The sequence below is a fragment of the Carcharhinus amblyrhynchos genome, chromosome 5 (genome assembly GCF_965287045.1).
Source record: "Carcharhinus amblyrhynchos chromosome 5, sCarAmb.v2.hapA, whole genome shotgun sequence".
Lineage (NCBI taxonomy): Eukaryota > Metazoa > Chordata > Chondrichthyes > Carcharhiniformes > Carcharhinidae > Carcharhinus > Carcharhinus amblyrhynchos.
Genome location: NC_137328.1, coordinates 65447380 through 65463726, shown reverse-complemented (window position 1 = coordinate 65463726; position 16347 = coordinate 65447380). Strand labels below are relative to the sequence as shown.

General features: G+C 43.4%; 1 protein-coding gene across 6 annotated transcripts in view; it reads left to right on the top strand.

Moving 5' to 3' along the window:
* The window catches only part of znf608 (zinc finger protein 608), an 89252-nt gene extending 78476 nt beyond the window's left edge, over window positions 1–10776 (top strand). For 5 of the 6 annotated variants that reach the window (XM_080188941.1, XM_080188944.1, XM_080188945.1 and 2 more), the window contains 5 exons: window positions 3645–4065; window positions 5448–5620; window positions 6363–6522; window positions 8264–8345; window positions 9864–10776. In XM_080188941.1, coding sequence (XP_080045067.1) covers window positions 3645–4065; window positions 5448–5620; window positions 6363–6522; window positions 8264–8345; window positions 9864–9870 — 843 coding nt within the window. In that variant the 3' untranslated portion in view covers window positions 9871–10776. Of the gene's footprint in view, window positions 1–3644; window positions 4066–5447; window positions 5621–6362; window positions 6523–8263; window positions 8350–9863 lie in introns of those variants that run through there. The other variant, XM_080188946.1, reaches the window with a different exon arrangement.
* The last annotated feature ends 5571 nt before the right edge of the window (window positions 10777–16347 follow it).

Here is a 16347-nt window from a genome sequence, read left to right as displayed (position 1 = left end):
ATCGAACGCAGGTCTCTGGCGCTGTGAGGCAGCAGTGCTAACCATTGTGCCACCACCTTTGACCCGAATGCTGGGACAAAGAGCAGGATGGGATTTGAGAAAGGACAGAAGGTTTTGAACCATGTTCCATGCTGTTAACTGAGTTTAGCTTTGATAGAGCCATAACAACTAATACCAGCACAACTAGAGAAGGACATGGAGAATCACTCTTTGCTGTCCCAATGGCTGTGCTGCAACCTCTACAGGAAAGCATGTGTGTGATTGATGGGCGAAGAGAAGTTCGGGCTTGTCTTCAACAGCTCCACACTGTGGAGTCAGCTACCAACAGCTTAACATTTCATACAGCTGTGAACTCACAATTCCACCATCTAAATAAGGGAACCAGTTTCAGCAAAGTTAATGCAGAGTGCTTGCAGATGAAGGTTGGTTAGTCTCCTGCAACCCAAACTGCAAATGTACTGAATGAGGTATTCAAATTTGTCAAGGGCACGAATAGCAGCAGCACAATAGCCAGCGTTGATAGAAGCATAAAATAATAAACAGCTGTTAATAGATTAAATGAGTAAGAAATCTCACAACACCAGGTTAAAGTCCAACAGGTTTATTTGGTATCATGAGCTTTCAGAGTGCTGCTCTGTCCTCAGGTGATTCCAAATAAACCAGTTGAACTTTAACCTGATGTTGTGAGACTTCTTACTGTGTTTACCCCAGTCCAACGCCGGCATCTCCACATCATAGATTAAATGAATGGGCAAAACTGTGGCAAATGGATTTAAGTATAAGCAACTGTGAGGTCATTCACTTTGGATGTAGAAAGGGTAGAATCTATCAGTTCCCAAATGGTGAAAAGCTAGAAAGGGTAGCGATCCAAAGAAACTTTGGGGTCCATGTGATATCCAGATACTAAAAAACCGGAGGGTGAAAGTCATGCCACAGCCGGGTTATACCAAACCTGGGGACGGAGAACAGTTCTAGCACTGCACCCTCAGGGTGGAGTTTAATGTAGGTGACTCTCATCCATCACCTGGAGAATTAATGAGAGTCCCACTTCACCTCTTTTCAGGAAGACCCATTGAATAAGTGCCAATCAGACACTTGAGAGACAGGCCTTTCCTGGGATCAAGGACCTCAGGGGCAGAAGTCCCAGCCATAGAGAGTTGCTAGCCAGTTAGAAGCCAACAGTTCTTCATTGTTCGACAGTTCCACTGGGGAGGCAGTGGTTGTTGCTGTTGATGATACTGTGGCTGCTGACTCAAGACCAAGGATCGCCCAGTCCCCGAACCAGGCGCTTTGAATGAGGGGCCCCCACGAAGCCTATGAGAAACTCAACAGAGTTTGCTTTGTGGGCTCTCCGCATTGTGAGTTCCCCCACCTGCTGATGGGTGAACGGGCAGATTAGGAAGGCAGTCCATGTGCCTTCCTCTCACTTAATCGGGACTGAGGTGGGAAAGCAGCATGGCCTCCCCCCTGCAGCCTCCCATCCAATTAAATTCTACCCTGGGATTTATTGGCTTTGGAGGGAACATGGCACAGCTTTCTCAGAATGGCCTCCAAAGGTCTAATTCCACAAAGTGAATACTCAAATTCAAGTTGCATTCCCTGACATTTACACGGTTAAGTCGTGATTTGGTAATTAGTTTCAAGATATTAAGGGGAACAAATAGGACAGATTGAGAGAAACTGTTTTCAGCTGGCAAGAAGTCTAGGACCATAGGACATGGCACAAAGATTAGAGTGAAATTAGGAAACACATCTACGTACAATAGGCGATGAAGTTTGGAACTCTCTTCTGCAAATAACAATTGATTCTGGATCTGTTGCTGTTTTTAAAATCTGCAATTGCTAGATTGTTTTGTTAACCGAAGGTATTAAAGGATGTGGGTAAGTGATGGTGTACAGAGTTGAATGAGTCACGGTCTCACTGAGTGATGGAACAGGCTCAGTGACTGACTTTGCTCTACTCCTGGTACACTACAAGCATCAGCTGTATTCTAGAATGAATCAGAAAGTTGAGGATATTCTTTGGTGATATTTTTTGGAATGATTGAAAATTGAAATTTGTAAAGTTAATGATAAACAAGTGACAATGTACAAAAGCTTTGTTGAAGTTATCATTTTAAAGAATAGGTCAGCTCACTTTCTCAGTGAAAGTACAATCATAGAATCCCTACAGTGCAGAGGAGGCCATTCAGCCAATGGAGTCTGCACTGACCACAATCCCACCAGGGCGTTATCCTCTCAACATCATGCATTTACTCTAGCTAGTCCCCCTGACACTCAGGGTCAATTTAGCATGGCCAATTCACCTAACCTGCATATCTTCGAGCTGTGGAAGGAAACTGGAACGCCCGGAGGAAACCCACACAGACACAGGGAGAACGTGCAGACTCCGCATAGGTAGTGACCCAAGCCAGGAATAGAACCTGGGTCCCTGGCGCTGTGAGGCAGCAGTGCTAACCACTGTGCCAACATGCCACCCTAGATCCTAGTTTTTGAGTTGCTGATTGGTCATCCTTTAGGCATAAAAGAACATGTAAACTCAAACCTCTTAGTTCTGCTTTCTGTAGTTTGCAGTTTCAAGATTCTTGCTGAAAGTTTATAGTTCTTCATATAAAATAATGCCCATGGCACCTTTAAGGTATATGTTAAACAGAGGAGTTTGTTATTGGTAAGAGTTAATTAGAAAACCCTTGATTCTATTCTACAGAGAAGAAAAAAATTATAACTGGGGGAACAAAAAGTCAGATTCAGTTTTTCATACAAATCCTTGAGATTATTTGAGGTGTAGCCTTTGAAAATTCCTTTGTGGTCCACAGTCCTTGGATGCAATTTTGTTAAGGCGTTAGGATTCTTGCCCATTGGCTGGAGAGCTGACAAGAGATCTGCCCTGCCCCTTTTCAGGAGGGCGAGTCAGGTGGCGGAGAAGCCAGCTACAGGCCTTCGCCTGGAATTAAGGCCCCAGAGGCAGAGATTCTGCCAATCAGAAGTTGGCAGTTCTCATGCTCACTGGGGAAGCCATGTTTACTATGGGAAGGACAGTCCCTGGATGGTGGAGTGACCCAGGCCACAGTACATCTGGTCCCCCGATCATCAGCACTGAGTGCCTCTGATTGAAGGGTAAGCCCTAGAAGGGGACAAATTGGCTGTACAGTTTTAGTTGTTGTGGCTGCCTGTGGCTGGGTTAACCAGATGAGGCCCTTCAGTGGCAATTATTTGGTTACTTAAGAGCCTCAATTGGCATTGGTTGACTCTCCGCCCAGAATGTAATTCTGCCAGAGACAGGAAGGTGGCCAGGTTCGGGTACATCACTGATTCATCTAATTAAATGCCCTTCCCACCTCCACGGTCACCACCAGAGAGAGCAGAAGGTTCCATCCCTTTTATGCATAGTGGACAAAAGTTGATTGCAATGCATTTAGAAATCAACGTAAATTACAAAACAATTGGATCAAAAAGTCTGTTTGATCTATAAATGAGTGTGTGTGTCTGTGAGTTATAAAATCACATCATAGAACCACAGAATAGATTATAGTTATAGATTAGTTATAGATGAGAATTTTATATTTATTATAACTTATTTATATTAAGTTTTTATAAGACGTGGAATTTGAAATCTAAGTTACCTGCACTCTGACTGTTCACAGGAGCCAGATACCCGGGCATGGCATCATTATGTTTACCAGCCAAAGTACAGCATTGAACAGCAAAAAATGGATGATTTTGAACAAGAGAGAAAACAGAAAGAAGACAGTCCAATTAAGGCATCCAGCAAAGAGGGGAATGTTTCTAATATTGCCATGGCAGTGACTAATATCAAAGAGGAGCCCAAAGATAGCAAGCGGGCTGAATCCCAGTCTCTGTCAGTGGAGGAGCATAAAAGTAAAACTGATGATCGGAAGACTCCTGTCATTGCAAAGGAATCTCGAGGTGCTCGCGTTGCTGTCTCATCACCAATGAATCAGCATCCATCTTATATTCAATATCTGCAAGCTTATAATCCTTATTCACATATGTATGACCCCGCCTACCGAGCAGTGTCTCCAGTGTTAATGCATAGCTACCCAGGTAGGTCTTTCTGATCTGTGCGTGCGTGTATTTGTGTCAGGTGCTTTGGAGGGGAATTAAAAATAATAAAATAAATTTTGTTTGATAACAGCAGAGGTGATGAAGTATATTTGTGGTGGAAAGACAAGTATGGCGGGATACAAGAGAAAAGAAAACTCAGTAGCCCTTTTGCTCTCTGATATAATCACAGAATCTACAGTGCAGAAGGAGGCCTTTCAGCCCATCAAGGCTGCACCGACAACAATCCCACCCAGATCCTATCCCTGTAACCCCATGTATTTACCCTTCTAATCCCCTTGACACTAAGGGGCAATTGGAGCATGTCCAATCCACCTAACCCGCACATCTTTGAACTGTGGGAGTAAACCGGAGCACTCGGAGGAAACCCACCCAGACACGGGGAGAACGTGCAAAATCCACACAGACAGTGACCCAAGCCAGGAATTGAACCAGGGTCCTTGGTGCTGTGAAGCACTGTGCCACACACATCTACAGATGAAATAGAGAAATATGGGTGACTGAAATTGTACGATTGTTAGCTGTCCTGATTTTAAGGAAAAACCCAAAACTTTCTGCAGGTTAAGATGATAATGACCTTTTACAGTGTGTAACTGAGAAATACAAACCAGAAAGATCCTGTGTCATTGGTCCCCAGTCAGTACTCAGCTAGGCCGATCTTGGCAGGATGAAAGGAGAGCTACAATTAGCCTTACTTGTCCTGGGCTGGGGAGAGGGACTCTTAGTCATGATTAATACTACCAGGCACTATCCATTGGCTCCTACTGAATTATACAGATTTGCCTTTTGGGTGTAGACAGGCTTGCACTGTACTTTGCTTGAACCCCCTCACTCTTAACAGCCACCCGATGCTTCCTGCTGACACTCATTTGATGGCCAGTCAGCCTAGGCCCTGGTGGGTTGCCACACCCTCGGGTCATTTCTTTTTTAGAGAATTTATCATGGCCAGTGCACCTAACCAGCACGTCTTTCATACTGTGGGAGGAAACCGATGCAGACATGGGGAGAACGTGCAGACTCTGCACAGACAGTGACCCAAGCCGGGAATTGAACCCAGGTCCCTGGCGCTGTGAGGCTACAGTTAACCACTGTGCCACCTTGCTGCCCATGTACGTATGTCAAGATGAGCCAGTGACTTCAGCAGAGATCAAGTGAAAAAGAAATAATATCGAAATGAGAGAGTGTTGCAAGCAACATATAGTCCTGGATTTTATGAAGAAAGACCCAGTAAAACCCTTCGACAATAATTGATTTATATGCTTGGCCTGTGACGTGAAATCTTGATGCTGGTAGCATCCAAAAGCAGGAGCCAGGTGGAAGTTGAAGAAGGAATCCAATCATGTTTTTTTTATATCAATCCACAGGGGCCTATCTGTCTCCGGGGTTTCACTACCCTGTCTATGGGAAAATGTCCAGCCGTGAGGAAACGGAGAAATCAAGCACAAGTCCCAATGTAAACACAAAACCAGCAGCTGAATCCAAGGCACTCGACCTGCTTCAGCAGCATGCCAGCCAGTACCGCAGCAAGTCTCCTGGGGTGAGTAGGGTGACCGGAGCTCTGCCAAGACTGTTCAAGCTTGGGGCAGCGGTGGGGGGGGAGCAGCACAGGCCAAAAGCTTGCTGCATCATAAAAATCAGCAGAGCAATAAACCTGGATATAAATCCAGTCATTAATGATTTGCTTTGACAGTGTATCCTGTGTGATGTACCACATTTGTAAAAACTTACAGACAAATACGTCCATCGTGAGCATGTGAAATAAAATCTGAACGTGCCACTATAAATTATCAGCACGTGGCTTTTCTGTTTGTCCCTCCTTTGTGTTTTCCCCCACTCCTGGGCAGTGGTTGTTGATGAATATAGTTCAAGTGTTGAAGAAATGTCCACAGTGGAATATTACTGAGCCTTAAATTTCCATGGTGTCGTTTTTGCTTCAGGTTTTAGTGTTGTTCAGGGATTTTGAAATATCGGGTCTCCTTCTGGGAACATCAACCTTTGCGCAGTAAATCACAGCCCCCGTGCTCCATAAACAGATGCCTGTTTTAGTCCTGTTAAGGTTTTGTTAAGAGAATAAAAAATACACGGCTTTCTGGTTCCTTTTCCAGTGCATTCCTGCTGTAGTGGCACGTGAGCAGAATACTAAGTTGTGCATCTTAATTAACGCACATGAGCTAAATGTTTGGTGCAATGAGTCGGAGATGGTAATTTATATTGTAATTAGTCTCATTCTGCACAACCACACTTTTTCCTGAAACGTTGCAATTTCTTTTCATCCGTAGCCTGCTGAAAAGGCGCCACCTGAACGTGAGAGAGAAGCTGAGCGAGAGCGAGACAGAGAACGCCATTCGCCCTTTGCACAGCGGCATGTTCACACTCATCACCACACGCATGTTGGAATGGGCTATCCACTAATACCAGGCCAATATGACCCATATCAAGGTACTAACCCGGCTGGGCCATTGATTTTTCATTTATTTAAGAGATTAGTATTACATAGTAAAGGCTGAAGCATACTGTGAATACATGTACTTTCAATTCAACCTCCATTTTGTACTAAATTCAGAAAATGAAGGGTCATCCTGACTTGAAACATTGGGCAGAAGTTTCCCGTCCCGCCCACCACGGGAAGTGGGGGTGGGATTTGTCAGAGCCAAAACGATCTGTTTCACCACGGGAACCGTAGTGGGTAGGACAGGACCTTGAAAGGGTTCATTGCCCTTGGGCTGGATTTTCTGGTCTTGAGGTGAGCGTGGCTGGAAAATCCTGCCCCTTGGCCCTATTCTCTCTCCACAGATGCTGTCAGACCTGTTGAGATTTTCCAGCATTTTCTGTTTTTGTTTCGGATTCCAGCGTCTGCAGTATTTTGCTTTAATCTCCATTTTGTACTGATTTCCTGATAGCTGTTATATTCATAATAAGGAATAATTATTGTCTATGTCTCTCAACGAATTTTTAATGCAACATGTGTGTGTTGTATTTTTGGGACAGAGGGGAAAGATGGGGGCTTTGCTCCCAAACGGCACCAAGTGTCTGAGCTCAGTTGTCCTATTTTCTGAGGCACCAAGGAAGGAGAGGAGGGCAATCTCACTTCCAAGCACTTAGAAAAGATCCACATCTGGCAGTTTAAACTTCACGTGAGCCAAACTGGGGAGTAAAAATACTTGCTTTACTGTCAGTTTGACTTGGCCTTCAAAATAATGAAAAGATGCCCTGCTTCCTAAGTATCTCTCAACTGAGCTATATGAGCATAGGCCTGGGTTTGACTCATGATCTATGCTGAGTCAGCAGCACTTAGCCAGCATAGCACTTGGGATTCTACAGTCAGTCTCAAGTAGCCTGTTTTGTGGAGAGTAAGAAACGAGCCCTGGTCTCTCCAGTACAAGCCATGCTGGAATACTAGCTGTCTGATGAATAGAGGCGTGGAACGCAACGACTTGCCACACAGTTAAATGGGCTGTTGGCTTTCACTGCCCTGGCTAATATATGAATGAGCGACAGTATACTGGGGAATGACCGGCTGCAATGATTAAGTACCCCAGAAAGGAGCCGTCCTCTTCGGGAGATGAAGAATAGGGGAAAAATTGATGAGAGAAAGTATGAGAGGTGAGCAACAATATAACTTGGAACTGGTGTAGCATGGCGACCGCAGCAGGGAAGTTAAAACCTGGAGCATGCCACTTAAAGACATACTTTCTCAGTACACACATTGAAATCAAATACCATGAAATCGTGCACACAACTCATGGTGAATCTATACTGGAACCACAAAAATGGAAAATGTATCTTTAACTATCTCAAATAATAAGATGTTCAAAGATGTGCAGGTTAGGTGGATTGGCCATGCTAAATTGCCCCTTAATGTTAGGGGGACTTAGCTAGGATAAATGCATGGGGTTATGGGGATAGCGCACGGGTAGGATTGTGATCAGTGCAGTCTCAATAGGCCGAATGGCCTCCATCTGCACTGTAGGATTCTATGATTCTACAATAAAATCTCAGTACTGCCACACTCCTCTTATTCCAAAGGTGCAATTAAACACAGTGATTCAATCCAGCCGATCCTCGATCAGCCTCTGGTCTTATGCTTTCAGTACTTTTTGAGCTATACTCCTCGGTATATGTTGGCTGCGTGTTGTACGAATTCTAAACCATGACCTCTACTTGTATTAAATCCTTTTAGGGCTGGCATCCGCTGCCATTGTTGCCGGTCAGCAGGTGGCTGCACAGGCTTCTGCATCCGCCATTTTCCCTGCACAGAGAAGGTGAGCCGCACATCTTCAAATGAAACATCTTTGCGCGTGAGAGGATCAGAAGTACCGGTTTGGAAATGTGCTGATGCTGCGAATATTTGTGGCAGCGTCCACATTCTGCGTCCCTGCCACACTGCTAACTGCTGAAGTTGTGTGTTTGGAGCCTGTGCGCATGAGGCCGTTTGCATATTCAAATAGCTATCTCAGATCTCCTGTAATTGCAAAGGAACCAAATTAACCTGTGACTTGGACGGCGTTCCTTAAATGGACAGCTGGAGGCAGCCAGCGAAAAGATCCATTTTTTAAAAAATGCCCACCTGAATGTATAATTTTCTACGGTTCAGCGGATGCAGTGCTGGGAAGTTCAGCAGTCCCAAAAACTGCCACTGGCTCCTGTTTAGTTTTTTCCCGGGTCCCCCTTTCATCATGACTTATCATGATTGTTTCATCTCCTACTGATCCCACCCCCACTGTCAATCATTTCTCACCCCCAGAAGTGGTCCACAATTTACATCAGACTCACCAGTCTAACACAGATTTAAGTAAGATCTCAGTGTGCCTCCAGGATATGTGTTTGAGTGCTGTTCCTTGCATCCAGTTCGTGCTGGTAGGCTGGCACTATTTGATTTTGCTACAACTAAGTCAGAGGTCAACAGAAAACTGAAAATATGAGAAATAATCTTCCTCAAATGCACTCTTGTGGCAGTGCGCCACTTTAAAAAAAATCCAGGTCATAGTAGGTTAAGTAGGAAACCAGAGAGGGGCTCGTTCCTGTGATCAGGTCATTTATTTCATAGAATCCCTGCAGAGCAAAAGGGACCGTTGGCCCATTGAGTCTGCACCGACTCTCTGAAAGAGTGTCTTAACCAAGCTCCCTCCTATCCCACCCTACCCCATAACCCCACACATTTTACCATGGCTGATCCACCTTGGGACACTTACAGGGTAATTTAGCATGGTCAGTCCACCTACCCTTCACATCTTTGGTGTTTGCAATAGCTTGCTGAGCTGAACTGGAATTTGATACAAAAAATACTTTATAAAATAGTTTTTGCAATCTTTTTAAAAAGAAAGTAACTCTTTTACCAAATTTCACTCATTCCCCTCAACTCCTTTTTCCTGAAGCCTTCAGCTCGCTAATGGCCTCTGATGTCCTCCAGTTCCTTGACTACAAGGAATCCTCCATCCGTGTGGGCCAGTAACCATTTTTCCCATATGAAGGTGAATAGCTATTTGGTCACACCTGAAGTTCAGCCTGTCCTCGCGCAAAGTCTATCGGTGTGTTATTTTGGCAGGTTTCACTAGGTAATGATCAGGGCCAGCAATCCTGGCTGACTCTTCTCTCCTTAACCCAGGGTAGGGAGGTTAACTATAGCACCTCTGTGGCTTCTTTTGCGAAGAATATCTATTGGCACAGACTGGAAATCAAACCTGGGATTTGTGTAGCTTTGTTAGTTGCTGGATAGACATGCTGACATATTACCAGAAACCGTGTAAACTTTTCTAACGTCTTGTTTTGTTTTATTGCAGGGAGTGATGGCATCATGAGTGTATATTGAATCATAGTCATGTGACTGGATCACATGAAGAAGAGGTTTATACAGACATCAGTTCCATGGTGTTGATTTCAAATGCCTTGATGTCAGGCAAAACCAGTCATTTCATATTTGTAAATTGCAAATTTTATAACTGAGTTACAAATGTTGCTGTAATTAAACTTTTGTTGAAATATATTCTTTTTGTTTATTGGGTTTTTTTTGTATCAGTAACCAGGCTCAGAAAAGCAGGGTCAATAATTGTTGGCAGTTGTCACAGTACTTTGCCATTTCCTGAAAGTGTTAGCAACAAAAGACGAGAATTGCTTGGTATTGTAGAGCACACTGTTCTGGATAGCTGTTCCCTTGAACTGAGTGTGGCATTTAGATCCTCGGAGAGGCTAACTGTGACGGTGACAGTTTGATACAGTGTTTATGTGTACTTGGTGGCTCCTTGAAAACACTTAGACACTATTTAAAATGCATCTGTGTGCTAACTGTATTCACCTGTCCACTGCATTGTTGTTTATTGTGAAGATTATACATGCAGAGGGCTGTTTGAGGGTTGTAGGAACGCCCATTGTGATTGTGTGTGTGTATATAATGTACAGGTTTGAAACGGAAAATAATGAGCAGCTGTGAATATAAAATGTCTTTATGATATTGAATGGCTGATTACCCCATAGCCTACATAACCCCTTCCACCCACCCATACAAAAAGACATCTGTGATTGTTTATTACTTGAACTAGTTCAGCAGTTTTAAATGTTTACAATTATCCAGATTTAGGAAGAACTTGCGAAGTTGCCTGGTTACTTGTTTTATGCTGTAATCTAGTTTATTTTATGTAAAGTGTATATTGAATGCTTTCATTTTTTATACTTGCCTTAAATAATTCGGCAATCAGAATAAAAAAAAATGTTTTTGTATTTGGTGTTGAGTCTGTTTTTGTGCTGTACTTTGACCCTATAGTAGTTTTCCTCTGCTCGATAGGAGTTGTTCTTTTGTTGTGCTGCGCTGCCTGTTCTTGGTGTGCGCTTGCAGCTGGAGTGACCCCTGCTAGTTGATGCTCTGTTTCAGGTCTAGTATTTCCAAAGATTCTTTAACATTGTTGTGGCCAACACTCTGTCGACGTTCCAGTGCAGCCAGCATGTCGCCCAAAGTGGTCAGTAGCACCATGAGGTTGCCCTATCACATCACTTGCCCCCCTTGTTGCCTAGAAGTAAATTGTGTGAGGCATCAATGCTGGAATTCAATATCATCCTGGGTCGTGTTTGCACAGCAGTGATGTTAGTATTATAGCCACAAATGAAGATGATGAGAATTGTATCAAAGCAAGAGGGGGTGGTTGCCAACTCTGATACCATGGAAACAGGCACTGTGGACCTGGCCAGTCCCATCTCTGGTATTACTGCACCAAATTAGTTGGAGCCTTCGTTTAATCTGTGGTCTCAAATAATTTTAAACTAATTACATTTACAGCATGATAATATTATGCTATAAAGCCTGCATGTGTTCAATTGTGCAGTGCCATTCCTTCTGATGTATCATGTAGATTGGAAAAAACTGTGACAAGAGCCCTCAGTATTGATTTTTGTTAATTATCTTTGCTGGGTTAAATCTTGGAGTTGTTGTGTTACTTATATATGCAGAACTGAAGCCACAGTTAAATACATCATCAGTTATCCTTGTCTGGAACTGCTGACAATAACAGTACTGTTCATTTTAAATTAAGACTTTGGTGAAGCTTTCAGCATTCCATCAAGTCGACACCTCCTTCTTCATGTAAGATGTACTGACAGATTAAATTAACTGAACAATGGCCACAGCCTCATTGATGCCCATGTACCATAAAAACCATCTAGTTTTCTTTATGGTCTAATATTTCTGAATATTTTTTAAAAAAACAACCAATTGTTCATTGTTATAGCAGATTTGAACACTTTGCGCCATTGATGTAGCCTGTGTATGTATCCTATTCCTGTCACACATCTTGTGCAGTTTAACCATTGTAGAAATCACCAGAAGCACGTTTACCAGCTGGCTGGCTGATAACTGTAACATGGAGTGGAATTTAATCCAGCTCATCGCAGCAGCAAAATTGCCAGCTGGGCCCTTTTAATCACAGAAGAAGCCAACATGTCCATCTGCTTGCAGGGACAAAACATCCCGCAATTAGTCGGAATCATGGAAGGGTCGGATTCGAGAAACGCGTCCGCTGGTGCTGGGATGTCAATTAGGCTCATTATTGAGCCAATTGATACCATTTATTCCTGAGCGGACTGGAACTCAGCAGTGGCTGGGGGATTAAATAGAGTCACACAGCAGGTAGGTAGGCGGGCGTCACCATAGGTGGCAACAGCCAGAACACTTTGGACAGCTTTCCCATGCCTCCTAATGGCGGCTCAGCAAACTCTGTACAGTTTGCCCGCAGCCTATCTGGGGATTGGGAGGTGGGGGGGGTGTGCTCTGGTTGTCAGGCATTCGGTGCTGGATTGAGGAAGGAGACACCCACTGAAAGTCACACACCCCACTCTTGCTTCCAACACCACTGCTGGCGCTGGCCAGTTAAGTGATGGGCACTTAATTCAGACAGGTCTCCCCCTCTGAAGCGACACACATTTCCCACTAATTTTTAAGCTTAAATTTATTTATTAGTCACAAGTAAAGTTTACATTAACACTGCAACGTGAACACTGTGAAAATCCCCTGGTTGCCACACACTGCTCCTGTTCAGGTACACTGAGGTAGAAATTAGTATGGCCAACACACCTAACCCACGCAGACATGGGGAGAACATGCAGACTCCACACAGTCAGGGACCCAAGCCAGGATTCAAACCCAGGTCCCTGGCGCTGTGAGACAGCAGTGCTAACCACAGTGCCATCCTGCTGGTCTCCAACCCAGTGGGTAAAACCCACATCAGAAATATTTAAATCCTGTTTAAAAGACAGATTGAGCATTATTAATGGACATTTATTTAATTATCCTATGACAACCTACTCTGCTGGTTAAGCTGGTAAAGCAGTCAGTGGATGAGTCAGAGACTGACATTTATATAACACCTTTCATTACATCAGGACACCGCGTGATCAATGAAGAACACCCAAAGTGTAGTCCCAATTGTAAAATGGAATTTGCAGCAGGGAATTTGCACACAACACTCCTCCAAAAACAGCAATTTGATAATGACCAGATAATCAGTTTCCCTTTCGTAATTGACCAGGACATTCCTGGTCTTTTTCTAAATCATGCCATCGAATTACTTAGATTTATCTTACTTAGGGTCTTGGTTTAACATTTTATCCATTCCTACATCCGAAGGACAGCACCAGTAACAGTTCAGTATGGCTGTTAGCCGAGCTTTTGTGCTCAAGTCGGGATAGTGGGATTTGAACCCAACAGTTTCTGACTCAGAACAGGAATGTGACCGACTGAGCCACAGCGGGCACTCGCACTGTACGGCTACTGATGGCCTTCCGTGCTCCTGATATCCAGTGACTGCTGCTAAAGTATGGGGGGCGTAATTTTTTCCATCCCTCCCGCCACAGGAATTGCAATGGGCGGGACAGACCTCAGATGGGATTTTCCAGTCTTGGGGCAAGCGCAGCTGGAAAATCCAGCCCTTTGGCTCTATTCTCTCTTTGCGGATGCTGTCAGACCTGCTGAGATGTTCCAGCATGTACAGTTTTTGTCTCGGATTCCAGCATCTGCAGTATTTTGCATTAATCGCCATATCCTATCAGATTTTCTGTTACAAAGTGTGGCCGGATAATACTGCCCCATCTGGTGCCGATATGAGTCAGTTGTGATATCCTTCCTCTCCAGGTGATATCTGGGCAATGCTTGCAGCTCCCATACAAAGAAGGAGTACTAGTCAGGAACAAATGGGTAGCTGGTTATCTATGGAGTCATATCTTTGTAAGAAGTAAATGCTTCTAGGAAGGCAGAAAAAAAGGGAAAAGTACAGGTTTCTTAACAGCTCAGTTGATGATTGCTTGGTTTGCTACAAAGGGTGGGGGAAGGTGCAAGATTGATCCCAAGTCTGTGCTAAATTAACTAACCTGATCCCGGAACAATACGAATGCTACAATTGGTCTTTGTAATTCTGGGCGGGAAATCAACCCGAATTCACTAGCTGGTGACCATGGAAAAGCCTGTTTTTTGACACTGAAAGAACTGGCTGGGCTGCGACGAGTGCCAGTTCCCACTCATTAGGCTTTAATATGAAAATAATGCAGGGCAGATTGCCACCAGTTGTCAGATTGTATCCCAACATGGGTCACCCAGCTTCAGGACTAACACGGAAAATCAGATAGCTCAATTTTCTAGGTCGCCATCCAGTTGTTTACTTTAACTGGACAAACGCACATATCACTAATCTCCACGGCTGTTTTCCCAATGGCCTGTTGTAACTACATGGAACAGTGTAAAAAAAAAGTAGTGTAAATGACCTTTTCATCAATATGAATTCATGGAGCTTCTAGTAACTGAATTAAAGAGCTTTACACAAAGGCTTTTCTGGTCTAATTGTATTGAATGCCGGGATAAACAAAAACTGTTCCACTGCGTTGAGTAAATTAAGTACGGGGGAGGGTGACAGTTGTTACAATTAGCTACACCCTACAACTGTTACCATTAGTTATTAATAAACAAAAGGTTTTACACGCTGTGATTATTTTATTTCCCCCAAAGCTATTTGTTTTGTAGTTCTGGTGAAACGTATAAAATATTGTATCCCGTTTTGACGCATTCCTCAGGAGTATGGATTTATGGCGTGTGTCGGTTTTCGTTAACCAACCCCCTGGGCTTCCTCCAGTCGCTCTGAATTTTCCCTCTAATTTCCCCGCAGAGAGAAGCCAGATCTTTTCTCTGCACTTGCCTCCCTCAACACATCCCACAAAAGCATAACTGATGTGAGCCACTCAGTACAGGAAAGGAGAGGGAGGGCGGGGGTGAAGGTGTTATGTTCCTCTGGTGCCAATGACCTCTGCATTACTAGCCTCAAATATGAGTATACAGCATCTCCTAGCCAAGCTGTTGAGTGTCCAAAGCTTACAGCTTTTTATATCACATGGAATCTGGAAAGCGTGGCATAAATAGAATTTGTAGTGGTCAGTGCATAAATATCTTCACTTGGGAGGCTAGCTGTGACTCACTCCCAAATTATCCGGTCAGGTTCGCTTCTAAAGATACTTTGAACTCTCTGGTGGTCATGACACAATATCTATAAATTATGCACTCATGGTGTTTTCCTTGGTGTCCAGTTCTACAGATGTTGATTTTTTTAATCCTCACGGAGCTGTTTCAGGCAATCACTAGAGGGGAGTGAAATCATGCCAGTGAATGTCTTCTTCCATGTAATTAATGGCCCACTAACTAAATCACGTTATCACAAATCACACGCTCCCATAATTTCCTTACAGGATCAGTAATTAGGTGGAGGAAAGAGGCATTCTGCTCATTATTAGGAGGGTTTTCAAACGTAGAATCGGTTCGGAGATTTTGAAACGTGCTGCAGAATTAAAGTTGCATACTTTCATGTTCAGAGGACATGCCTCAAGACACGAACATCTGTATAATAAATTATCTCCTTCATGAAGATATAACAGATGTGGATAAGTTAATATTGGTCATCTGCACAGAATATTTTGTCATGATGAAAGCAATATGACTGGTGTATCTACTGTTGGCTCCAAGGATAAATATGCATATGGTGTAATACTGCACCATCAGCTAAAGTAAATTGGCCGAGATCAGTCCGTTCACTTCACATAAGATAGGATGTCAAATCTGAAACCTTCCTGGTCTTAACAGCTCAGTAACAAGTGCTGCACTTATCTATGAAGCCCTCAATGTTGAACTGTAATTGTTTAATTTTCATGCCCATAACATGCTCTATAGGCACTGCAAAAAAATTAGTGTTAGTGGTAATATATGTACGAAACGTAAAGACAGAAAGTCCTAATAATGGATTTTGAAACATGAAGACTGTTGTTTGGCTGTGAGATTTCACGGTTTCTCTAATGAAATGCTATCAGGAAAGCTGAACTATATTGCTATGTTATAACTGGCATTAACAAATTTCCCCAATTACAGAGACCATTCTGTAAGCAATGAATGTGTAGCTACCAATTAATCTAGTGCACCTCCAGGCAAAGGTCTAAATCAGCTGGATACAGCTAAAGCAATTTGTGCGCAGCTAAAAGCAAATTGGCGAATAAGTGTTCCATGCCACTGCCTAGATTTCTGAAGCGAGTATGCAATCGGTATTCCAGCACTGGATTCAAGCCCCGTTATTTGCAACTATCAATTTTAATTATTCCAATTATTGATTACTTTAAAAAGTGAATAATCTAATGTTCACACTTGCCTAATCAACTTCTAGAATTAAGTTACTTGTTAGCCCATTCTCAGGATATGAGTTCTGAGATCAGGTTTCATGTCGTTAGCTATGCTTTTGCTTTCTTAAAAAGAAA